This window comes from Triturus cristatus, chromosome 10 (assembly GCF_964204655.1).
Source record: "Triturus cristatus chromosome 10, aTriCri1.1, whole genome shotgun sequence".
NCBI classification, from domain to species: domain Eukaryota; kingdom Metazoa; phylum Chordata; class Amphibia; order Caudata; family Salamandridae; genus Triturus; species Triturus cristatus.
Window position 1 is genome coordinate 1212527913 of NC_140593.1, and position 26531 is coordinate 1212554443.

At 52.7% G+C, this 26531-nt stretch overlaps 1 protein-coding gene across 3 annotated transcripts in view; it reads right to left on the minus strand.

Moving 5' to 3' along the window:
- PLXNA3 (plexin A3) overlaps nt 1-26531 on the minus strand; it is an 845431-nt gene that overhangs the window by 328067 nt on the left and 490833 nt on the right. For all 3 annotated transcript variants that reach the window (XM_085629709.1, XM_085629711.1, XM_085629710.1), the window contains exon 8: nt 24755-24854. In XM_085629709.1, coding sequence (XP_085485835.1) covers nt 24755-24854 — 100 coding nt within the window. The remainder of the gene's footprint in view (nt 1-24754; nt 24855-26531) is intronic.

Sequence of the window (26531 nt, forward strand, 5' to 3'; positions counted from 1 at the left end):
CACATCCAATGGTAGCCCCGCCCGCTTGTGGGTGACGACATATCCCATGGTAGCTTCACTTGTGGGTGACATATCCCATGGTAGCCTCACTTGTGGGTGAAGACACATTGCAGGGTAGCCCCGCTTGTGGGTGACAACACATCCCATGGTAGCCCCACTTGTGGGTGACGGCACATCCCATGGTAGCCCCACTTGTGGGCAAAGGCACATCCTACGGTAGCCACGCTTGTGGGCAAAGGCACAAACTACGGTAGCCACGCTTCTGGGTGAAGGCACATCCCATGGTAGTCATGCTTCTGGGTGTAGGGGCACGTACGAGGGTAGGACTGACTGCGCATCCAGGTAGACACATCCCATGGTAGCCCCGCTTGTGGGTGAAGACACATCCCATGGTACACTCGCTTGTGGGTGAAGACATATCCTACGGTACCCTCGCTTGTGGGTGAAAGCACATCCCATGTTAGCCCCGCTTGTGGGTGACGACACATCCCATGGTAGCCCCGCTTGTGGGTGACGACACATCCCATGGTAGCCCCGCTTGTGGGTGACGACACATCCCATGGTAGCCCCGCTTGTGGGTGAAGACATATCCCATGGTAGCCCCGCTTGTGGGTGAAGACATATCCCATGGTAGCCCCGCTTGTGGGTGAAGACACATCCCATAGTAGCCCCGCTTGTGGGTGAAGACACATCCCATAGTAGCCCCGCTTGTGGGTGAAGACACATCCCATAGTAGCCCCGCTTGTGGGTGAAGACACATCCCATAGTAGCCCCGCTTGTGGGTGAAGACACATCACATGGTAGCCCCGCTTGTGGGTGAAGACACATCACATGGTAGCCCCGCTTGTGGGTGAAGACACATCACATGGTAGCCCCGCTTGTGGGTGAAGACACATCCCATGGTAGCCCCACTTGTGGGTGAAGACATCACATGGTAGCCCCACTTGTGGGTGACGACACATCCCATGGTAGCCCCGCTTGTGGGTGAAGAGACATCCCATGGTACCCTCGCTTGCGGGTGAAGACATATCCTACGGTAGCCCCGCTGTGGGTGACGACACATTCCATGGTAGCCCCGCTTGTGGGTGACGACACATCCCATGGTAGCCCCACTTGTGGGTGACGACACATCCCATGGTAGCCCCGCTTGTGGGTGAAGACACATCCCATGGTAGCCCCACTTGTGGGTGAAGACACATCACATGGTAGCCCCACTTGTGGGTGAAGACACATTACATGGTAGCCTCGCTTGTGGACAAAGACACATCTCATGGTAGCCCCGCTTGTGGGTGAAGACATATCACATGGTAGCCCCGCTTGTGGGTGAAGACACATTACATGGTAGCCCCACTTGTGGGTGAAGACACATTACATGGTAGCCCCACTTGTGGGTGAAGACACATTACATGGTAGCCCAGATTGTGGGTGAATACACATCCCATGTAGCCCAGCTTGTGGGAGAAGACACATCCCATGGTAGCCCTGCCCCGCTTGTGGGGGACGACATCTCATGGTAGCCTCACTCGTGGGTGAAGACACATCCCATGGTAGCCTCGCTTGTGGACAAAGACACATCACATGATAGCTCCGCTTGTGGGTGAAGACACATCACATGGTAGCGCTGCTTGTGGGTGAAGACACACCCCATTGTAGCCCCGCTTGTGGGTGAAGACACACCCCATTGTAGCCCCGCCCGCTTGTGGGTGACGACATAGCCCATGGTAGCCTCACTTGTGGGTGAAGACACATCCCATGGTAGCCCCGCTTGTGGGTGAAGACACATCCCATGGTAGCCCCGCTTGTGGGTGGAGACACATCCCATGGTAGCCCCGCTTGTGGGTGGAGACACATCCCATGGTAGCCCCGCTTGTGGGTGAAGACACATTCCAGGGTAGCCCCGCTTGTGGGTGAAGACACATTCCAGGGTAGCCCCGCTTGTGGGTGACAACACATCCCATGGTAGCCCCACTTGTGGGTGACGGCACATCCTACGGTAGCCACGCTTGTGGGCAAAGGCACATCCTACGGTAGTCACGCTTGTGGGTGAAGGCACATCCTACGGTAACCACGCTTCTGGGTGAAGGCACATCCCATGGTAGCCCCACTTGTGGGTGAAGATACACCCCATGGTAGCCCCGCTTGTGGGTGAAGACACATCCCATGGTATCCCCGCTTGTGGGTGACAACACATCCCATGGTACCCTCGCTTGTGGGTGAAGACATATCCTACAGTAGCCCCACTTGTGGGTGACGATGCATCCCATGGTACCCTCGCTTGTGGGTGAAGGCACATCCCATGTTAGCCCCGCTTGTGGGTGACGATACATTTCATGGTAGCCCCGCTTGTGGGTGAAGACACATCCCATGGTAGCCCCGCTTGTGGGTGACGACACATCCCATGGTAGCCTGTTTGTGGGTGACGATACATCCCATGGTAGCCCCGCTTGTGGGTGACGACACATCCCATGGTAGCCCCACTTGTGGGTGAAGACACGTCACATGGTAGCCCCGCATTTGGGTTAAGACGCATCCCATGGAAGCCCCGCTTGTGGATGAAGACACATTCCATGGTAGCCCCGCTTGTGGATGAAGACACATTCCATGATAGCCCCGCTTGTGGTTGTAGGGACAGGTACGAGGGTAGGACAACCTGCACATCCAGGACGACCCATCCAATGGTAGCACTGATTCGGGGATCATGGAGGTACTATGCTTCTGGATACAGAGACCGGTATGAGGCTAGCACCACGTGTGGATGCAGGGACAGATTCAAGGTTCTCCAACAAAATAGGGGGACTCAAGGACTTGATCTGGGGTCCAGCATACGTGCCCTAAACAGAACTCAACAAGAAAGGTATGCTGTTCCCACGGGGCGGACAAAGATAAAGAGGGCTAGAGGAGGGGGGTCCTCCTTGTCGGAACTAGAGTCCCCACACACCCAGCAAGCTAGGTGTCATGCTTCATCATATGGACTTGCTCCTCGTCGGGCCGGCGTTGCAATGCCCGACGGGCACCCTAAAAGGGGCTCTTTAACGGAGATCTTTAGTTCCTGCCGTTTGGTGCGTGGGTGTGAGGGCCCTAAAAAGCAGTGTAGATGTGGTGCAAGTGAGTGATGTTGAAAAAAGGTTGGATAGTCCACATAAACTCTTTATTAGATTGGTAATCCACCTTCTTAAAAACAAATTGAGTGGCTGCTCTCTGGTCCAGTGGAGCTCAGCTCATCTCATGTGAAGTGGTCGATATGTTTCATGCGTAGCGGTCAATACTGATCCATCGTATTTCATCAGGACCTATTATATTCAGCACTATCTACACGTGGTGGTGGTGGGCGAGAATGCTCCTACCTGCCACACACTTTGGATGCGAGCACGGAGTCCCGTCAATCCTAGTGGTAACCTAGCTACAGGAAGTAACTCACTCCATTCGGTAATGGTCGGGGCTTAAGACACCCGAGTGGTGGTGTCCTGTCCGCTTCGGACGTGCGCTGGTACACTTCCCACGCATGGAGCCACCGAGAAACCTCTCTCTCTTTGTCTGCCCGTGAGAACAGCATACCTTTCTTGTTGAGTACCGATTCAAGGTTACCATCACTGGTGAATGCCAGGAGAGTTACAAGTGTAGGGCCGCTGTAGATCCAGGAAACACTAGATTGAAGCACCACTTGGGGGTGTAGGGACAGGTACTAGGCTGGGATCTCTTCGGGATACAGAGACAGGTATGAGGTTAGCAACATGTGTGGATGCAGGGACAGATTCTAGGTTGCCATCGCTGGTGAATGCCAGGAGAGTTACAAGTGTCGGGCCGCTGTAGATCCAGGAAACACTAGATTGAAGCACCACTTGGGGGTGTAGGGACAGGTAACTAGGCTGGGATCTCTTCTGGATGCAGGAACATGTACTAGGCTAGCATCACGTGTGGCTGAAGGGACAGGTATGAGGTTAGCATCACTTGTGAATGCAAGGATAGGTACAAGTGTAGGGTCACCTGTAGACCCAGGACACACCTCATGGAAGCCATGCAGGTGCAAGGACAGGTACTAGTCTAGGATTGCTACTGGATGCAGCGACAGTGTGAGGAAATGAGGTGTATTATTTGGTGTGGTTGTGTAGTACACGTGGCAATAATTCATAAAAATAGACTATTTTTAGACAACACAACAACAAAAAAACTACCCGAGGGTTCCGGTGACATCAAATTTACAAGTTATAGTAAAACTGATTAATTCACTCAACCACAAACCAATCAGGCCGTGCGCAGCGCCGCACAGTGGGGAGGAGCCTGCCAAAGCCAGCATATACTCCAAACAGGAAGCCGGGGTCGCCGAGCCACCCCGGCAGGTAGCCCGCCGAGCCACCCAGGCAGGTAGCCCGCCGGGGTACCCGCCTCCCGTAGCCGTGGTAAGGGATGAGAGGGGAGGATGCCGCACTCGTCTGCCTCGCAGAGGCCTGGGATTTGTTGGCAGGAGCGCGAAGCATTAGCAAAATCAACTAATTTGCCACTTTAAACATTTTCAACCAAAAATGTTTGGCTAGTTGGAATGTGGTCACTTAGAATCACTTCCGGCAACCAACCCGAGTAGGTAGCCAGTTAGGGGGACCAGCAAGGTCCTCAGACAGTTGCCTCAGTAGGTGAAGCAGTCCACAGCCAGTTGCAAGCCCTTTTATCCGTTGTAGGGCTTTCCTAAACGAGTGCTGAAGGATGCTTGCAGGGCTTTCCTATGCAAGGATGCTCGCAGGGCTTTCCTATGCAAGGATGCTTGCAGGGCTTTCCTATGCAAGGGATGAAGGATGTTCGCAGGGCTTTCCTATGCAAGGGATGAAGGATGCTCGCAGGGCTTTCCTATGCAAGGATGCTTGCAGGGCTTTCCTATGCAAGGGATGAAGGATGCTCGCAGGGCTTTCCTATGCAAGGATGCTCGCAGGGATTTCCTATGCAAGGGATGAAGGATGCTCGCAGGGCCTTCCTATGCAAGGGATGAAGGATGCTCGCAGGGCTTTCCTAAACGAGGGCTGAAGGATGCTCGCAGGGCTTTCCTATGCAAGGGATGAAGGATGCTCGCAGGGCTTTCCTATACAAGGATGCTCGCAGGGCCTTCCTATGCAAGGGATGAAGGATGCTCGCAGGGCTTTCCTATGCAAGGATGCTCGCAGGGCTTTCCTATGCAAGGATGCTCGCAGGGCTTTCCTAAACGAGGGCTGAAGGATGCTTGCAGGGCTTTCCTATGCAAGGATGCTCGCAGGGCTTTCCTAGGCAAGGGATAAAGGATGCTCACAGGGCTTCCCTAAACGAGGGTTGAAGGATGCTTGCAGGGCTTTCCTATGCAAGGATGCTGGCAGGGCTTTCCTATGCAAGGGATAAAGGATGCTCGCAGGGCTTTCCTATGCAAGGGATGAAGGATGCTCGCAGGGCTTTCTTATGCAAGGATGCTTGCAGGGCTTTCCTATGCAAGGATGCTTGCAGGGCTTTCCTATGCAAGGGATGAAGGATGCTCGCAGGGCTTTCCTATGCAAGGGATGAAGGATGCTCGCAGGGCTTTCTTATGCAAGGATGCTTGCGGGGCTTTCCTAAGCAAGGGATGAAGGATGCTCGCAGGGCTTTCATATGCAAGGATGCTTGCAGGGCTTTCCTATGCAAGGGATGAAGGATGCTTGCAGGGCTTTCCTATGCAAGGGATGAAGGATGCTTGCAGGGCTTTCCTATGCAAGGGATGAAGGATGCTTGCAGGGCTTTCCTATGCAAGGGATGAAGGATGCTCGCAGGACTTTCCTATGCAAGGGATGAAGGATGCTTGCAGGGCTTTCCTATGCAAGGGATGAAGGATGCTCGCAGGGCTTTCCTATGCAAGGATGCTTGCAGGGCTTTTCTATGCAAGGGATGAAGGATGCTTGCAGGGCTTTCCTATGCAAGGATGCTCGCAGGGCTTTCCTAAACGAGGGCTGAAGGATGCTTGCAGGGCTTTCCTATGCAAGGATGCTCGCAGGGCTTTCCTATGCAAGGATGCTCGCAGGGCTTTCCTAGACGAGGGCTGAAGGATGCTTGCAGGGCTTTCCTATGCAAGGATGCTCGCAGGGCTTTCCTATGCAAGGGATAAAGGATGCTCGCAGGGCTTTCCTAAACGAGGGCTGAAGGATGCTCGCAGGGCTTTCCTATGCAAGGATGCTCGCAGGGCTTTCCTATGCAAGGGATGAAGGATGCTTGCAGGGCTTTCCTATGCAAGGATGCTTGCAGGGCTTTCCTATGCAAGGGATAAAGGATGCTCGCAGGGCTTTCCTATGCAAGGGATGAAGGATGCTCGCAGGGCTTTCCTATGCAAGGGATGAAGGATGCTCGCAGGGCTTTCCTATGCAAGGATGCTTGCAGGGCTTTCCTATGCAAGGGATGAAGGATGCTCGCAGGGCTTTCCTATGCAAGGGATGAAGGATGCTCGCAGGGCTTTCCTATGCAAGGGATGAAGGATGCTCGCAGGGCTTTCCTATGCAAGGATGCTTGCAGGGCTTTCCTATGCAAGGGATGAAGGATGCTCGCAGGGCTTTCCTATACAAGGATGCTTGCAGGGCTTTCCTATGCAAAGGATGAAGGATGCTCGCAGGGCTTTCCTATGCAAGGATGCTTGCAGGGCTTTCCTATGCAAGGGATGAAGGATGTTCGCAGGGCTTTCCTATGCAAGGGATGAAGGATGCTCGCAGGGCTTTCCTATGCAAGGATGCTTGCAGGGCTTTCCTATGCAAGGGATGAAGGATGCTCGCAGGGCTTTCCTATGCAAGGGATGAAGGATGCTCGCAGGGCTTTCCTATGCAAGGGATAAAGGATGCTCACAGGACGCTGTAGATGTGGGATGCTCACAGGACGCTGTAGATGCGATGCTACTGCTCCGCAGTCCACGAAGGGGGGGAGTTGGTACTAGTCACAGGGTTGACGTCCCTCCAAGTCCTCTCGGTGCTGGCAGAGGCCCAGTCACCACAGGACTACTGGCTGCCCAGTATCATGGTCACAGGCCAATCCTTCCTGGTTGATAACTCATCCTCTGAGGGGGGGGGGGGGGGGGTGGTCCCAGCTACACCTCAACATACTCTTGTGCTCAGCGAACTCGGGTGCAACTCTGTGTTGAATCCTGGTCCTCGGTGCGGCACAGCAGTCGTTGGTGGCGGGTTGATCACTTTGAGCTACCAACTTGCCCCAGCAGGCTTCTTAGCTGCTGTGTCCTTGTGCCATGAACAGTAGGCCATCTCACTGACCCTTGGAGTCTCTTGGCTTTTGCTGGGCTCTGAAGATGGCCTCTCCTCGAGTAGGACACAGCAGGCACAGTCTCTCTCCTTTTCTAGCCATCAGGTTCACAGGTGCAGCTCACGCCGTGCAGCCTCTCTTTGCTGGTGGCGGGAGGGAGACTTGAATCATGTTGCTGCGTTAGGCAACTTGCAGGAGCGGGCAGCAGATTTAAATCCTGCTGCTTGGTAAATCAGCATGAAGGGGCTGTGGTAGTTCTCAGTCAAGCTAGAGTGTAACCTGTGCAAGCAGTAACACAGGAGGAGAACATTCTTGCAGGGACACCTGGGGAAGTTGGAAGCTATGGTTTGTGAAGTACAGCAGGAGGCCACTGACGGTAGCCCATCACTGTAGCTGCTGATTGCAGTTACCAAGCGTAGTCACAGACAGTAGCCACCAGCAATAGCCATAGCACCTGCTAATAGCTGCCTGATAAGAACTGTCGCCGGTTTGCCTCTGACAGTAACAGTCGACAGTAGCCACTAACACGGGCTCCTGATGGCAGTCCCTGATCGTATCCATCGAAGGTAGCCCCTGACGGTATCGGTCATATGTAGCCAGTGACTGACTCCTGATGAGTCTCTGACTGCAGCCAACTGACTATAGCCCCTGACGCTGGCTTCTGATGGTAGCCACTGAGTGCAGCTCCTGGCAGCTGCGGGTGAAAGCCTCTGGGTGTAGCCCCTGACTGCTGTGGACAACAGTCTCTGGCTTTAGCCCCTGATGGCTGCTGATGGTAGACGATGGAAGCTGATGGCTGTACCTACAGATGTGGGCTCCTGACCTTGGCTGCTGACAGTAGCCACTGACTTACCAGGCGCAGGCTTCTGATGGTAGCCACTGATTGTAGACCCCAACAGCTACTGATGGAAGTCACTGACTGTAGCCCCTGAAGATAGCCACTGACTATGGTGTCTTCTGACTGTAGCCACCGACTGCAACCCATGACCTTGGCTGATGAAGTAGCCACTGACTGTAGACCCTGACTTGGGCTGTTGAAGGTGGCCACTGTCTGTAACTACAGATTTGCCTCCTCGCTGTAGCCAATGACTATAGCCCCTGATGTTGGTTCCTAACCGTAGCCACTGACTGTAGCGTGTTACCTTGGCTGCTGACGGCTACAACTGACTGTCCCCATTGATGTTAGCCTGTCCAACAGTAGCCAGTGACTAACCACAGATGGTGGGTCCTGTCGGTATCCTCTGACACCAGCCCCTGACAGCTGCCGACTGTAGCCACTGACTGCAGCCCCTGATGTTGTCCCTGAAGGTAGCCACTGACTGCAGCTACTGACAACTGCTGGCGGTAGCCACTGATCTTGGCCTCCAACAGTAGCCACCGACTAAACACAGATGCTGGCTCCTGATGGCAGCCACTGACTGTATCCTCCGATGTTAGCCCGACAGTAGCCACTAACTGTAGCTACAGACAGCTGATGATGGTAGCCACTAACTAACCACAGATGCTTGCTCCTGACGGTAGCCACTTGACTACAGCCCCTGAAAGCTGGTGACAGTAGCCACACTGATCTTGGCTGCTGAAGATAGTCACCGACTAACCACAGATGCTGGCTCTAGACAGCAGTCACTGAATGCAGCTCCTGACAGCTACGGACGGTAGCCACCGACTAACCACAGATAGGCACTACTGACAGTAGTCACTGATTGCAGCCTCTGATGTTAGCTCCAACGGTAGCCACTAACAGCAGCCCCTGAAAGTAGCCACGGACCTTGGCTGCCCGACAGTAGCCGGCTAACCACAGATGTTGGCTCCTGACGGTAGCCACAGACTATCCTCTGATGGTGGCACCAACAGTGGCAACTGACTGTAAACCTTGATAGCTGTTGACGGTAGCCACTGACTAACCACAGTTGATGGCTCCTGACTGCAGCCACTGAGTGTAGCACCTGATGTTGGCCGGACGTAGCCACTTGACAGCAGCCCCCAACAGCTGCTGATGGTAGCCACTGACTAACCACAGACGCTATTTTGACAGTAGCCACCCACTGTAGCCCCTGGTTTTGTTCCGACGGTAGCCACCGGATGTTGACCAGACGGTAGCCACTGACTGTAGCCCCCGATAGCTGCTGATGGTGGTGGCCACTGACTAACCACAGATTCTGACACTTGACTGTAGCCCTTGATGTAGGCCCGACGGTAGCCACTGACTGTAGCCCTGAATAGCTGCTGATGGTAGCCATCGACTAACCACAGATGCGGCCTCCTGACTGTAGTCCCTGATGCTAGCCCCGACGGTAGTCACTTGACTGCAGCCCCTGACGGCTGCTGATGGAAGCCACTGACTAACCACAGATGCAGGTTCCTGACGGTAGCCACTGACTGTAGCCCCCGATGGCTGCTGATGGAAGCCACTGACTAACCACAGATGCAGGTTCCTGACGGTAGCCACTGACTGTAGCCTCTTCCGGTGGCTCCGACATCTGCCCCTCCGGGCTCTCGCGGGAAGGGTGAAGCGACGCCGCCGACGGCCTCCAATCAGGCCGTGCGCAGCGCCGCACAATGGGGAGGTGCTCCCCGAAGCCAGCGCATACTCCAAACAGGAAGCCGGGCCGCCGAGCCACCCGGGCAGGTAGCCTGCCTCCCGTTGCCGTGGTAACGGAAGAGAGGGGAGGATGCCGCACTTGTCTGCCTCGCAGAGGCTTGGGAGTTGTTGGCAGTAGCGCGAAGGTGAGCAGACACCCCGCGTGATCTGCGCCTTTCCTACGGCATAAACCGCGCTCATGAATGGCTCTGACGCTGGGGTAAGACGCTCCTGCTTCTCGCCTCCCTCCCCGTCCTGGTCTGTCTCCTCGTGGGGTGGTACGGTACCCGCAACGTGACCCTGACCTCCATCCCACCCTTCCCCTCGCATTCGTCGAGGGGCTCGGGCCGCCATTTCCGGAGCTTTGTCCGCCCTTGCATTGTGCAGAGAGCTCCCAGGCTCGGGGGACCATTGTGTGGGACCCCACCTGCATCCTGCGGGGAGGGCCTGGGAGGGGTCAGGCTGGTGGGTCTGCTATTGGCAGTGGTGTCGTGCCCATGGGTGTTGACAGGGCCCAGACCAGTGCCACCCATGTGTAGTAAGGGACCTCTGAATCCATTTTTGGGTGGCACGAGCGGAACCCATGGGTGCTGCCAGCCAGGGGGCTGGCAGAAGAGAGGTGCTCAGGCCCTAGCCCATGGTACCCACGCGCAGGGAGATTCTGAATAAGCCTCATGGGCCACAAGTCCTGGTCCCAATGAGAACGGCTCTGCCCTCGATGGGAGAGAACAGCGCCTGCTGTGCGTAAAGGCGGCTTCCGCTTCCCCTTCGGGCCACTGGCATAGGGCTACCTGGAGAGGCGCTGTGCAGGTCACTGAGACGCCCGGAGTGGAGGGAGCAAAGCTACCGGGTGCTGGAGAGGCGGGGGAGATCTGCAAAAGGCACCCCTCAGCAGCAGGCTTTAGGAACCCACAGGGGTGCTCACACAGCTTTACAGCGCCATAGTTATAAGCGGACTCCAGCCACTCACAACTCTAGGCCCAAAGCTCCCTCCATCCTTTGACAGGCCTGTCACCGGGAGCAGGGTCTCTGACTCCAGCCCCTCACTCCTCCAGGCCCACAGCTCCCTCCATCCTTTGACAGGCCTGTCACCGGGAGCAGGGTCTCTGCTGGACTCCAGCCCCTCACTCCTCCAGGCCCACAGCTCCCTCCATCCTTTGACAGGCCTGTCACCGGGAGCAGGGTCTCTGCTGGACTCCAGCCCCTCACTCCTCCAGGCCCAAAGCTCCCTCCATCCTTTGACAGGCCTGTCATCGGAAGCAGGGTCTCTGACTCCAGCCCCTCACTCCTCCAGGCCCACAGCTCCCTCCATCCTTTGGCAGGCCTGTCACCGGGAGCAGGGTCTCTGCTGGACTCCAGCCACTCACTAGGCCCACAGCTCCCTGCATCCTTTGACAGGCCTGACACCAGGAGCAGGGTCTCCGACTCCAGCCCCTCACGCCTCTAGGCCCACAGCTCCCTCCATCCTTTGACAGGCCTGTCACCGGGAGCAGGGTCTCTGCTGGATTCCAGCCCCTCACTCCTCCAGGCCCACAGCTCCCTCCATCCTTTGACAGGCCTGTCACCAGGAGCAGGGTCTCTGACTCCAGCCCCTCACGCCTCTAGGCCCACAGCTCCCTCCATCCTTTGACAGGCCTGTCACCGGGAGCAGGGTCTCTGCTGGACTCCAGCCCCTCACTCCTCTAGGCCCACAGCTCCCTCCATCCTTTGACAGGCCTGTCACCGGGAGCACGGTCTCTGCTGGACTTCAGCCCCTCACGCCTCTAGGCCCACAGCTCCCTCCATCCTTTGACAGGCCTGTCACCAGGAGCACGGCCTCTGCTGGACTCCAGCCCCTCACTCCTCTAGGCCCACAGCTCCCTCCATCCTTTCATAGGCCTGTCACCGGGAGCAGGGTCTCTGCTTGACTCCAGCCCCTCACTCCTGTATGCCCACAGCTCCCTCCATCCTTTGACAGGCCTGTCACCGGGAGCAGGGTCTCTGCTGGATTCCAGCCCCTCACTCCTCCAGGCTCACAGCTCCCTCCATCCTTTGACAGGCCTGTCACCAGGAGCAGGGTCTCTGACTCCAGCCCCTCACGCCTCTAGGCCCACAGCTCCCTCCATCCTTTGACAGGCCTGTCACCGGGAGCAGGGTCTCTGCTGGACTCCAGCCCCTCACTAGGCCCACAGCTCCCTCCCATCCTTTGACAGGCCTGTCACCGGGAGCAGGGTCTCTGCTGGATTCCAGCCCCTCACTCCTCCAGGCCCACAGCTCCCTCCATCCTTTGACAGGCCTGTCACCGGGAGCAGGGTCTCTGCTCGACTCCAGCCCCTCACTAGGCCCACAGCTCCCTTCATCCTTTGACAGGCCTGTCACCGGGAGCAGGGTCTCTGCTGGACTCCAGCCCCTCACTCCTCTAGGCCCACAGCTCCCTCCATCCTTTGACAGGCCTGTCACCGGGAGCACGGTCTCTGCTGGACTCCAGCCCCTCACGCCTCTAGGCCCACAGCTCCCTCCATCCTTTGACAGGCCTGTCACCAGGAGCACGGCCTCTGCTGGACTCCAGCCCCTCACTCCTCTAGGCCCACAGCTCCCTCCATCCTTTCATAGGCCTGTCACCGGGAGCAGGGTCTCTGCTTGACTCCAGCCCCTCACTCCTGTATGCCCACAGCTCCCTCCATCCTTTGACAGGCCTGTCACCAGGAGCACGGTCTCTGCTTGACTCCAGCCCCTCACTCCTCTAGGCCCACAGCTCCCTCCATCCTTTGGCAGGCCTGTCACCAGGAGCAGGGTCTCTGCTGGACTCCAGCCCCTCACTAGGCCCACAGCTCCCTCCATCCTTTGGCAGGCCTGACACCAGGAGCAGGGTCTCTGCTGGACTCCAGCCCCTCACTAGGCCCACAGCTCCCTGCATCCTTTGACAGGCCTGACACCAGGAGCAGGGTCTCTGACTCCAGCCCCTCACGCCTCTAGGCCCACAGCTCCCTCCATCCTTTGACAGGCCTGACACCAGGAGCAGGGTCTCTGCTGGACTCCAGCCCCTCACTAGGCCCACAGCTCCCTCCATCCTTTGGCAGGCCTGTCACCAGGAGCAGGGTCTCTGCTGGACTCCAGCCCCTCACTAGGCCCACAGCTCCCTGCATCCTTTGACAGGCCTGACACCAGGAGCAGGGTCTCTGCTGGACTCCAGCCCCTCACTAGGCCCACAGCTCCCTGCATCCTTTGACAGGCCTGTCACCGGGAGCAGGGTCTCTGCTGGACTCCAGCCCTTCACTCCTCTAGGCCCACAGCTCCGTCCATCGTTTGACAGGCCTGTCACCGGGAGCAGGGTCTCTGCTGGACTCCAGCCCTTCACTCCTCTAGGCCCACAGCTCCCTGCATCCTTTGACAGGCCTGTCACCGGGAGCAGGGTCTCTGCTGGACTCCAGCCCTTCACTCCTCTAGGCCCACAGCTCCCTGCATCCTTTGGCAGGCCTGACACCAGGAGCAGGGTCTCTGCTGGACTCCAGCCCCTCACTAGGCCCACAGCTCCCTGCATCCTTTGACAGGCCTGACACCAGGAGCAGGGTCTCTGACTCCAGCCCCTCACGCCTCTAGGCCCACAGCTCCCTCCATCCTTTGACAGGCCTGACACCAGGAGCAGGGTCTCTGCTGGACTCCAGCCCCTCACTAGGCCCACAGCTCCCTGCATCCTTTGACAGGCCTGACACCAGGAGCAGGGTCTCTGCTGGACTCCAGCCCCCCACTAGGCCCACAGCTCCCTGCATCCTTTGACAGGCCTGTCACCGGGAGCACGGTCTCTGCTGGACTCCAGCCCTTCACTCCTCTAGGCCCACAGCTCCGTCCATCGTTTGACAGGCCTGTCATCAGGAGCAATATCCCTGCTTGACTTCAGTTCTGCAGGCCCTTTCACAGGCAGGTGACCTCGAGGCCTGCTCTTCAGGCCCCAGACCGTCAGTGGCGATTGTGCAGCATCCAGCAAGATTGCGACCACTAGAGCTGGTGCACTCCAGTCCGAGCATCAAGTTATACCCTTCGGGTTCTTGACAGGGTTGTGAAGCCGAGCAGTCGAGGATTAGTCCAGGAAGTGTGAGGTTAGGTAGGACAACCCTTTCATTCTGTCGGGTATTTCTCTGGTGGGCTTCAGTAACTTCTTCAGTGCCCATCTGTGACTTGCATCTGCTGGTGGGGTCTGAATACCTTCTTCCTATCTGTGTCTTGCATCTGCTGGAGGTGTCTGAATACCTTCTTCCTATCTGTGTCTTGCATCTGCTGGAGGTGTCTGAATACCTTCTTCCTGTGTCTTGCATCTGCTGGAGGGGTCTGAATACCTTCTTCCTATCTGTGTCTTGCATCTGCTGCAGGTGTCGGAATACCTTCTTCCTATCTGTGTCTTGCATCTGATGGAGGTGTCTAAATACCTTCTTCCTGTGTCTTGCATCTGCTGGAGGTGTCTGAATACCTTCTTCCTATCTGTGTCTTGCATCTGCTGGAGGTGTCGGAATACCTTGATGTTATCCGTGTCTTTAGCACAGCACAACAGTGAGGCCCATAGGACTGTGGTTGGGGTAAAGCGTGGGGGTGGAGGGGGCAGTGTGAAGGAAAGGGTCTAGTCTAGCAAAGCTGGCACACTGGGTCAAGGGGTGTAGAGCTGCCGAGCTCCAGCGAACAGCTCACCTTCTGTTCACCTTCCCTCGCTTTGCTGCCAGCGCCAACCACTTCTAGCAGGTACGTGTGCACTGAACTCAGTCTAGGACAGAGCAGCCTTCCTTGCTTTACCTGCAGGAGCCCAGAGGTGGGCGGTGGAGGAGCCAGGCCATGGGTGCTGCTCGGCCCCAGTCAGAGGTCCCAAGGCCTCCTCCGGTCACTCGGACATGCTTGTTAGAGGTGGCAGCAGCACAAAGCACGAGGGGCAGACATCAAAGAGCCACCGACTAACAGCATTAGCAGCTTTGGGGATTAGAGAGATTCCAGCAAGTGCTCATCTGGAGGCCGCTGCTCACCCGGAGGAGGCTAGGGCAGCTTGCGATGAGAAGGAAGTGGAGCAGAAGGAAGAGCTTATCCCTCGCCCTCCCTCGGATCACAGGAATGAGACGGAGGAAGGAGACGGAGAAAAGAAAGGCTGGGCGGCAGCATAAACTCGGGAATCTCGATTCCACTATCTCCCCTTGATCACCACTCGCTCCCTGGCATGCTTTCTCGAAAGAGTGCCAGGGCAGGCAGCCATGCCCATGGGAGCTGCTGGAGGCATGGAACCGAAGCACTCCTTTCCAGAAGTAGGGCAGGAGGCCGCAGGCATGGGCGGGAGGGTGGGGTGCCGATAGAGCCACTGGTAATGGAGCCATCCAAGGACCAACTTGGGTCCAACTACTCCACATCAGGGCGTGATGAGTGGTCAAGTGACTCAGACAATTCAAATCAGGGCTCCCAATTTACAAGCGGTTCTGCCCGTAGGAACAGGGTATAATGGAGGGGTCAGCGAGGGGGTCCCCCACCTCCTATGTTACCACCACAATGGTGGGCTCCAGGTCCATATGGCTACCCCAATCTGCTTCCCCAGGGCCACGTGTTTCCGTTCCAACCACAATCCCAGATGTACTCTAACCAGCCTTTTTTAGGTTATGGCCGGAGCAGATCGAGAGGCAAACGTCGGAATTAAGGAGCACAAGTTCATTGGGCAGACAACCCGCCCGCACATTCCACCAGGAGCATGACGGAAGCTCAAGTGGGCTCGAGCAACGAAACGACAGTCATCAATTTGAGCAGTCGTGCTCTGAATACTGATGAACAGGCCCTTCTAGATAAAGGTTTGGGCTTTATACCATCTTATCATGGCGATACTTTTCAGATCAAACAGGAATTGGCGCAGTTCTTTCGCAAAATCCGCCTTGAATTCTTCTTCAGAGATAAACCAACAGACAGCACTGATGTGATCGACACAAATACGGGCCTTAGGAACAAATCCACGTTCAATCCTCTCTCTAATCAAATTACACCCCAGGTTTTAACCTTTGAGAAGGTTGCGACGACACAAGTTTCCAACATATGTACCAAAAACACCAGACCGTTTCAGAATCTAACTAGAAAAGAACGTCAAGGCATGCAATCTCTAGCTGCAGATGGCACTATTACAATCATACCCGCCGATAAGGGAGGTGCCATGGTCATAATGGACACCTCTTATCGGTCGGAATGTCTTAAGACAACTGGAGAACACTCAAATTTTATAAACCTTTACGTGAGGATCCCACTAAGAGAATGGAACTCGAGATCCAGACCTTAGTTGAGGAAGCTCTTTCAAATGTCGGGTTACGGGACAAGAAGCTGGGTTCCTAGTTATGTTATTGTTATGTTATGTTATTTTCATTTATACAGCGCACAGCTACTCGGAAGTGTCCCGGCGCTATAGACCGCTGGGGAACCCGTCCTGGCTATCCCTGTGAGATGGTCCCTTTCTGGGTATCTCCAAGGTGAAACCAGACATCCCCGGCGTCTGTGGGGGGCCGTTGTACAGATGAGGCAAGCTTAATGCCCAGAGTTGCCGAGTGTGTTCCTGGTTAGAGTAGGTACCGAGGCATGAATTATCGAGTCCGTTTTGACCCTGGTCCACGACCCTGCCGCGTCGGGAATTGAACCCTGGTCCCTGGCCGATTCACTGCTTACGGATCTGCCGCCTCTAACCAGTGAGCCACACCTCTCCTTGTTAGGAGTTACCCCATTGTCCCTTACTTCTACGCACTAGTCAAGGTGCATAAAACCCAAAGACCTCTGCCGGGGCGTCCTATTAGATCTGGTTTGGGTTCTCTGTTGGAACCCTTATCCACCTTTGTGGATCATTTCTTACATCCTCTAGTTTTGGATATGCCTACCTACTTGAAAGACACCAAAGATGTCCTGAAGCTGATTGAAGACATCCAATTCAACATAGAGAAAGATTTCCTCGTCTCTGTTGACGTGGAATCATTATATACATGTATCCCCCAAGATGAAACTTTGTCTACAATAGAAACATTGCTGTTGGAGAAAGCCCCTGACTCCATCACTCCAGTCTCTTATCATCAGCTGTGCCCGGATTGCAATGAAAGAAAATGTCTTCAAATTTGAGGACCGATTGTTCTTACAAGTCTCCGGGACTTCTATGGCAGTGTCTTCGCCCCCAGTTTGGCGAACCTTTATGTACATAGTTTCGAACAAGAGCACATCTTTAGCAGTCAAAATCCATATAGACACAGTATACGTTTATGGAAACGTTCTATTGATGATGTGTTGGTAATATGGACAGGTTCAGCTACTTTCATTCATGATTTTAAGCCTTGGTTTAACAGTAGGAATGCTTTTCTGAGATTCACGTGCGAGTCAAGTAAGATTTGTCTACCTTTTCTTGGTATCATGATTTTCCCGTCAGATGGAGGTTTGAGCACTGAACTCTACAAAAAACCAATGGCAAATAATTCACTCTTGCGGATTGATAGTTTTCATCCTAAAGCTTTACGTCAGAATTTGCCTTTTGGACACGATCCTAAAACTTGTTTAGAGGTCCTCAAAACGTGCAGCCAATAACAACAGAGCTGCTTTGTTGGAACCAAGAGGTCCCAAAGAGACTTCGAATAGATTAACTTGTGCCAATACCTTTTGCAGTTTCTCTAATCAGATTTAAAAAAGCATTCTATCCAACTGGAAGATGCTGAATATCGGGACAACACCATTACCTCGTCCCCTTTTTGCTTTTAAACGTAGTACCAACATCAGAGACAGACTGGTGCACACTCGTCCACGGGAGGTTGCCAAAACACAGCAAGATACACTATGGAGTTTGCCTGCGGTACAAGGTCATTTTCCCTGTGGAAATTGTGCAGCCTGCGCGCACACAGAACACACTACTGAGATGGATATCGACACGCCTAGACCCTGGGTCTTGACAAGCCATACCAACTGCAACAGCAGTAATTTAATTTACCTTATCACATGCTCCTGCACACTTCGATATGTGGGGATGACGACACGCCGAGTGAAAACGCGAATTTTAGATCATAAAAGCACCATTCAGTGCAAGAAGGCCTCTACTAAGTTAAGCCAACATTTTCTTACAGCGCAACATTCCCCACAAGAACTGAGATGGACAGTGTTAGAACAACCCTTTATTCCAACACATATTACTGACATTTCCACTTTTCTGTTCAGGAAGGAGCAGCGCTGGGTGTACAAGCTTGACAGCCACCAAACAGGCCTCAATGACGAGATTCCTTGCGTGTCCTTATAAAGTCCCATCACCTTGTCACAACCGCTTTATGTTCCTTTTTTCGCTTAAGGTTTTGCTATCATTAACTATTTGTTTGGGTACAAATAGGTTTCATGGTAAACACTCTCCTAATTGGTATTAAATTTGTACTTTAACCCCCAAAACACTGGGTCTATAGGCAGTCGTTCTTTTGTCAATGACTAGACACACTATACACTCTCGAAACTAGGAGTAGTTTTCATTATAATGACTCTGTGGTAATGCTTGCAACTCAACAATTGTTGGTCAGCAAGTGTTATCGCAACATATGTATACGCATATGTGGAAATATAGTATCTTCCCAATATATGCGTTTTTCTATACTTATAAAGTTTCCGACCTGTCACCTGTTGGATGATGATTTCATCCTCTCACGCATGCGCGGAGAAACATGAACGCCACAAAACGCGGGCATCATTGCAACTCAATGAACTCCCCACATTAACTGGTTTTTCGATAGTCTTTTCAATCGTCTTTTTCATCTTTTAAGTAGTGCAATCAGCAGTTTTAAATGCTGGTTAGACAATCACATTTAGATGCTATATGCGAGATTGTTCTCAAAAAGCATTTTTTTCAAAAGCTTTCGATCATTTGCACTTGCGCCTTGGTATAGTGACCTAACAATGAGGCATGCGCATGAACGCGATATCGAGCGTCATCGTCTCACCGGTTTTCAATCAGTCACCTACACGGATGTATACAAAAGGACCCTCTCTACGACCTGACACTCCCCTCCGGCAGCAGGCTCTTTCTGCCTTGGAGTACCGACGGATAGACGAGTGCCAGGCGAGGTTCCCAAACCTACTGTTTCATTTGTTGAGTGCCAGGCGAGGTTCCCAAACCCTCTGTCTCTTTGGCCGAATGTGTTTATGTTAGGTCAGTTTACCATTCCCAACTTTAACCTTACTGATGGTGCCTTTCCCTTTAACTGTTTTCGGCAGCGAGCCCAATATATATTTTTTAACAGCACATTGAATATTATCTTGCCGGTCATGTGCAAACGTTCAGGCACATAAACCTGATTACTTTAGCGTGTTTGTATTTACGATATGGTGTTTGGCAGCGCTCAAACGACACAGGTATTTGTACTCCCTTGATAGAGCGTGATGGCCCAGGTCAGTCAACACACTACAGTCAGTTATTAGTCAAGTGATCGTCTCGCTCAAGATGTCTTTGCCTCATCTGTTAAAACAAAAGAAAAGGGTAAGGTCTTCCAGGGCTCTGCTAGACCGAACAATATACCCTTTTTTATGATTAAGTATCTTTATATTCATAGACTGGCCCCCTTTTATTCTAAATCACTTTTGTAGAAGCCTCTCGGGTTTATCATCTGAACTCTTAACCAAATAGGTTCACATTCTCTACTCTTTTTAGAGCGGTGCTCCCCTCCTGAGCAGTTGCCAGGTAGAGGTGAGGTCCTTTACTCAGCAGTTGCGGGTAAGGTGTTTGCCTTTCATTTATTTATCCTCACAGATCCCTTTTTTTAAAATCACAGTGTTTGTACTGGTTTCCATACCTGAAGATATATTATGTTTATTTCTTTGCAGGTACCTTCACTTTTTGATACGGACGGACTTAAGAGTGCGTACAGATCTGATATCCTTTTTGATTATATCACTTTACCACAGCAGCAGCATCAACTTTTAGGTCCTGACGAAAGCCTGGTCAAAATATGGACTTTTTGGGCTGAAACATGTTGACCACCATCCACCACACCAAAGCGGTTTAAATCCATACCGCTGGCGCATTGCTCTTTTCATCCTGACAGTGGGCATATCTGAATTAAAGTTTTCTTCCATGCCCATTAGTCAGTTTTAGACTTCACACTTTTTCACAATTAGTTCCTTCTTTTCACATTTATTTGCGCTGCAACCTCACTCATACATTTGGCTCATCATATATGGGTTTAGAATACCCTTTTACACCCCAAAAAACACCCCAGAGCTCCTCCCTCTCAGAGGGGGGTTGTAGCCCTCAAAGGAACTAGGTGTTTCCTTTGGGAGGAGAATCCCTATGATGAAGCATGTCACCTCGAGTGAGTGAGGGATATCGTCCTGTTAAGGGATCTACCAATGGATATTTCTGTGAGCACTAGTTAAAGGATCTTTGACTACCCAACACATTCTTCAATTAATATGGGGGAGTGCTATCAAGTTATAATTAATTAATAATTATTTTTTTGCACGTTTAGACCCTAGGATTTCTGTATGTTTGGTGCCATCCAAGGACCACTATCAGTGGTCGATCTGTTGACTCCAGCTGTAATAAGATGCTCCACGGTACCAGTCCTCCTCCAGCTCCAGCACCAGCACCCAGGGACAGGTACTCCACAGCACCGGACAAGAACCTCAGAGCGGATTTTATTGTGAGCACGAAGACGACAATACAACAGGAGTCCCAGATACTCTCCCAGAATGCACTGTTCATTCACTGGCTGATGACTCCGTAATTGTTTTCCTTTTATTCTTCTGTACTCCGTAATTGTTTTCCTTTTATTCTTCTGTACTCCGTAATTGTTTCCCTCTATTTCTTCTGTTCCTTAGATTCTGCTATCTTTTCTGCGCTGTTCTGGGCCCCCTGTGTTTTGCCGTTTTTCCCGCCGCTGCTGCCCCGTCCACCGATCCAGCCCGCTCCCGCCTCCTACCTCTGCTCCCGCCCCCTCCCCTGGACCGCGCACAGTGCCAGACCCCCCTGGCCCCCGCGACCACCACAACACCCAACGCAGCTACGACGACAACACCCTCCATGCACTCCACGCCGGACGAATCTCCACCTGCTTCCAGGCCACCTCGAAGCTCACCCACGGACCTTTCACCTGCCGAAAGTGCAGCTACACACATCTCAGCTGCATACTATTCAACAATCGCTCAGTCCACAAGCACGCCATCGAACTCTGGGACCTGCTCGACTCCTCATCCCCAGACGTCGCCTTCCTGACGGAGACCTGGATGAAAACGTCCCTTGGCGCCTGACATAGCCATCCCGGACGGCTACAGGATCACTCGCAGAGACCGTAACAACAAACCAGGAGGAGGAATTGCCATCATCCATAGGAACACCATCAGAATCTCAACCAACACCAAAGACTCCCTCGGCATAGCCGAACACCTACACTTCCAGATCCACGTCGAACACAACACCACCCTCAGAGGAACCCTCGTCTACAGACCCCGACCTCAGTTCAACGAATCCATCGCCGACTTCATCAGCATGCATGCCCTCCCTCGCCTCTACGGACTTCATCCTCCTCGGAGACCTGAACTTCCACCTCGAGAAAGCCAATGACAGCAACTCCACAATGCTGATCGACAACCTCGGACTCAAACAGCTCGTCAAGACACCCACCTACTCTGCCGGACACACGCTCGACCCCATCTTCTCCGCCAGCGACAATGTCACCTTCAGCCACACCACTGAACTCAACTGGACCGACCACCACTACATCCACTTCTCCTTCGAGAAGGCCGCGCACAATCAACCGCAACGGCTCCCACACCGGAGCTGGAACAAAGTCTCCGAAGACCAGCTCATAACCACCCTCACCTGAGACCCTCCACCGAGCCCTCCGACATCGATGCAGCGGCCCACAACTTCAGACAATGGATAGACGACTGCGCCAACACCCTCGCCCCGATCAGGAAACCCTCAAACAGGCATATCGACACGAGAGCCATCTGGTTCAACGCAGACCTCCAGAACTACAAGCACACCTACAGAAGACTCGAGAAGCAGTGGCACAATGACCAGACACCAGACAACCACGCAGCCCTCCTGAACGCCAGGCGCAAGCACCACCAACTCATCCGATCCACCAAAAGAACCTCCTACAAGGAACGCATCAACAACGCACACGATTGCAAAGAGCTCTTCAACATCGCGAAAGAACTCGCCGCCCCCAGCGACATCCCACCATCACAAGAACTCTGCGACTCCTTGGCCACCTTCTTCCACAGCAAGCAGGCATCCACAATAGCTTCGACACCCAGAAGCCGACACCCCCGGCTCAACACCTACAAAACACCGACCCTCTGCTCTCCTGGCAAAACGTCAACGATGAAGACCCCATCAAAATCATGAACACCATCCACTCCGGCTCACCGTCCGACCCCTGACCCACCACATCTTCAACAAAGCAAGCTCCATCATCGCACCCCAACACTGAAAGATCATCAACAGCTCCTTCGGGACCGCCACCTTCCCGGAGAGCTGGAAACACGCAGAGATCAACGCCCTACTCAAGAAACCCAAGGCGGACCCAAAGGACCTCAAGAACTTACAACCCATCTCCCTGCTCCCGTTCCCAGCGAAAGTCATTGAGAAGACCGCCAACAGACAACTGACCCACTACCTGGAGGAGAACAACATCCTTGACTCCTCCCAATCCGGATTCCACAGCAATCACAGCACCGAAACCGCCCTCATCGCCGCCACCAACATCAGGACCCTACTGGACAACGGCGATACCGGGGCCCTCATCCTCCTGGAGCATTCTGCCACCTTCAACACCGTCTGCCACCACAACCTGCGCACCCGCTTCCACGACGCTGGGATCTGAGGCAAAACCCTGGACTGTATCACCTCCTTCCTCACTGGCAGAACCCAGAGAGTCCGCCTCCCCCCTTTCTGATCCGATGCCACCATGATCACCTGCGGCGTGCCCCAAGGATCATCCCTCAGCCCGACCCTCTTCAACATCTACATGGCACCGCTCGCCAACATTGTCCAACGCATACAGAATGCCTCTGCACGCCTCATCCTCGGACTCCCTCGCCACAGCCACATCACCCCCCACCCGAGAGACCTGCACTGGCTCCCGGTCAAGAAGAGGATCACCATCAAGCTCCTCACCCACGCTCACAAAGCGCTCCACAACGCCGGACCAGCATACCTCAACGAATGACTGTCCTTCTACACCCCCCGAACCGACAGCTTCGCTCTGCTGCCCTCGCCACCGTCCCACGCATCCACCGAATGACCACCAGCGGCGGCAGATCATTCTCCCACCTCGCCAAGACATGGAACACCCTCCCCGTCCACCTGGGCCAGACCAAGGACCTGCTGGCCTTCAGGAGACTCCGTAAGACCTGGCTGTTCGATCAGTAGCTGCTGTCCCCCCCACCCCCCTTAGCGCCTTGAGACCCTCACGGGTGAGTAGTGTGCTTTACAAATACTTGATTGATTGATGACTGGAACCCAAGGGCTTATGCAACAAAAGTGTCAGAGTCCATGACAGACAGACACACACCGTTGCTGTATTTTTAAGTCTTACCTACCAGACCGCTCCAGCCAGGCTGTCTGGTTGCTAAAGACCTTTTGTGATCTTACAGTGGGCTTACAGCCCTCTCATTGCTGATTATTGGTTGTCTTTGTCACTCTTGTTTGCATACTTCCTATTCAATGGTTTGCCATCCTCTTTTATGTTTGTCCCTCCCCTGGAACATTGCCACTTCATGATCCTTTTAATTGGCTGACTTGTAATCCTTCCACTGCTCATTAAGACAACTATCTTTTTTTCTTTTTCAATCAGCCCTCCATGCGAATACGTGTGTTTTCTAGCATTCTCCCTCGCTTGTCCCAAATACCGCCCCAAGTGCCCTCTCCGCACCTGCACTGTGTTGCATCCCACCCCTCCCAGCTTGTCAGTAAGAGCACAGCCACAGGGCTATTTTGGCAGAGGTAATGCGCAAGAGCAGATTTTAAAGGCTGTTTTTGTTTTTCTCCTGCATTCCACATATTGCATGAAAGGTCACAAAACAGTTTTTATGGTGCTGGGGGGGGGGAGGACATCCGAGGCATCACTCTGTGTCTGAGGCAGAAGCTGTACTTAGCGTGATACTTCTCCGAGAGACCTATTAATCTGCTCACTCTGCTACTAGGGGACCAATTGGATGGAGCCTGTGGTAAGAAAATGAGGCGCTGGCAAGCATTTCCTTTTACATTCGGACACTTCCTTACTCTTTTTCAATTCTGTTCAGTGTCCAGAGTGAAACGTGTTTGAAAAGATGGAAACTATTGAATTCAACAGAGTTTTGAGATACCATAAGATGCGTTTGCTGTTTTCAAGAATTTTGATTTTTAAAAACTTTTTTTATACAATATTTTATAAACATTGACAAAGTCAAAAGCTCGGTACACACATTATAGGCGGGACTTTTTGGCTTTGCCAGTGGTTGTTCCTTAAAGCGAGCGAACATCACGAAGACCTCAATAAGACGCTGAGCTCAAGCTCTGCACGAGCTGCTCCTCGTGCTAATGCAGATGCTACAAACTGAGGGGGCCAGTGGGGGGCTAGGGGTCACAATCTCTTCTGGGTTCCTGGCCTTTGAGTACTCGCAGTTCCATCTTTATGATGTGAAAAAGGACGGATTCTGCAATCAAGTGCACTGGAGCTGGGGCAGGTGCAGAGCAGCTGACGCGGGGCAGAAACAGAGGTTATGGGACCGCAAGACCAGGCTGGCCCATGACACGATGTCGTGACGTGCACAGGAGCCGTAAAGACTGGCCCTTCATGAGCCAAATCCTGCAGGTGTCTAACCCCAGAAGAGGCAAGCAGTCAGTCTTCAATGGGGTAAAGCCCCTCAACTCCCACGCATGCGTAACATCAGAAGAGTGCCCACCCCCTTTCATCCATGAACAGCACTACAGTCCATTCTGAACCCAATGGTTTCAAGCAGTGTGACTGTACTTACGACTGGAGGACGCTGCAGTTGTAGAAGACAAAGTCGGTGCTGGCAAAGGTCTTGCCCGTCTCCTTGGATTTTAGATGAAGCTTCACAGCCCGAGTGTCCCCTGTAGAGATGGAAGGGCCGAGTGAGAAGCAAGCGTAGGAGTAGCACGCGAGCCACGCGCCATTCACACTCCACACCGGTGGTGGTTTCACACTCCACACCGGTTTCACACTCCACACCGGTTTCACTTTTGGACTTCATGCACGCAAAGTCTAGCATTTCAGTTTAGGATTAGATACAAGTTTTAGTTTCAGTTCCGGTTTAATGTTGGTAAGTTTGGGATTGTATTTTCATGTTCTTACTCTTGCGGTTACCCCTTCAGTCTGGTCTGATCTTGCAGCGGTGCCAATGTTTAGTTTCAGTTTAGGATTAGATACAAGTTTTAGTTTCAGTTCCAGTTTAATGTTGGTAAGTTTGGGATTGTATTTTCATGTTCTCACTCTTGCTATTGTGGTTACCCCTTCAGTCTGGTCTTGCAGCGGTGCCAATGTTTAGTTTCAGTTTAGGATTAGATACAAGTTTTAGTTTCAGTTCCGGTTTAATGTTGGTAAGTTTGGGATTGTATTTTCATGTTCTTACTCTTGCGGTTACCCCTTCAGTCTGGTCTGATCTTGCAGCTGTGCCAATGTTTAGTTTCAGTTTAGGATTAGATACAAGTTTTAGTTTCAGTTCCGGTGGTAACTTTGGGATTGTATTTTCATGTTCTTACTCTTGCTATTGCGGTTACCCCTTCAGTCTGGTCTTGCAGCGGTGCCAATGTTTAGTTTCAGTTTAGGATTAGATACAAGTTTTAGTTTCAGTTCCGGTTTAATGTTGGTAAGTTTGGGATTGTATTTTCATGTTCTTACTCTTGCGGTTACCCCTTCAGTCTGGTCTGATCTTGCAGCGGTGCCAATGTTTAGTTTCAGTTTAGGATTAGATACAAGTTTTAGTTTCAGTTCCGGTTTAATGTTGGTAAGTTTGGGATTGTATTTTCATGTTCTTACTCTTGCTATTGTTGTTACCCCTTCAGTCTGGGTCTGATCTTGCAGAGGTGGCTGGGATGAGCTTTCATGCCAATGTTTTGTTTCAGTTCAGGATTCTGATCAGCTGAAGATTTCTCTTTTAGTTTCAGTCGGATAATTAAGTTCCTGTTGGGTGGGATACATATTGGGTCGGGGGTTTCCAGTCCAGTTTGGGTATTTAGTTTTAGCTTTAGACACAGATTGTGATTTTAGTTTTTAGTAATATTTTACAATGTGGTTATGCTGGTAGTTTTAGACTGGATTTATGTGGTAAAAATGTAGTTAATTGGAGTGGCATGATGATTCAGTCTTGTACACCGTTTGTTCGAAATTAAATTCACTTTTCGATGAAAGTTTCATTTTGGTTCATATTTAAATTTCAGATTCCAGGGTTAGCAGGCCACAGGGCTTGTTTTTTCGTTTGTTTTTCCTTGCCTTGGCATCAGTTGCATTTTTAGCCTGACCCTGAAGTCTACATTTGTAGCCTTGAATTTTAGATACAGTTGTTGGCTGGAGCGGGCGAGGTCCGATGCCGCCCTACATGGCAGCGGTCTCAGCAGTCGCATGATTTAGATGCACTTTTAGTGTGAATATGATCTTGTAGAACACATTCGACCGGCTGTTCTCTGGTGAACCACTGGAACATCTTTCCTCACTGAGAGTCTCTCCTCAATGGCACCCTAAGTGACATCATTCAGTTTTCCTATACACATATGGAATACATACTATAGCCA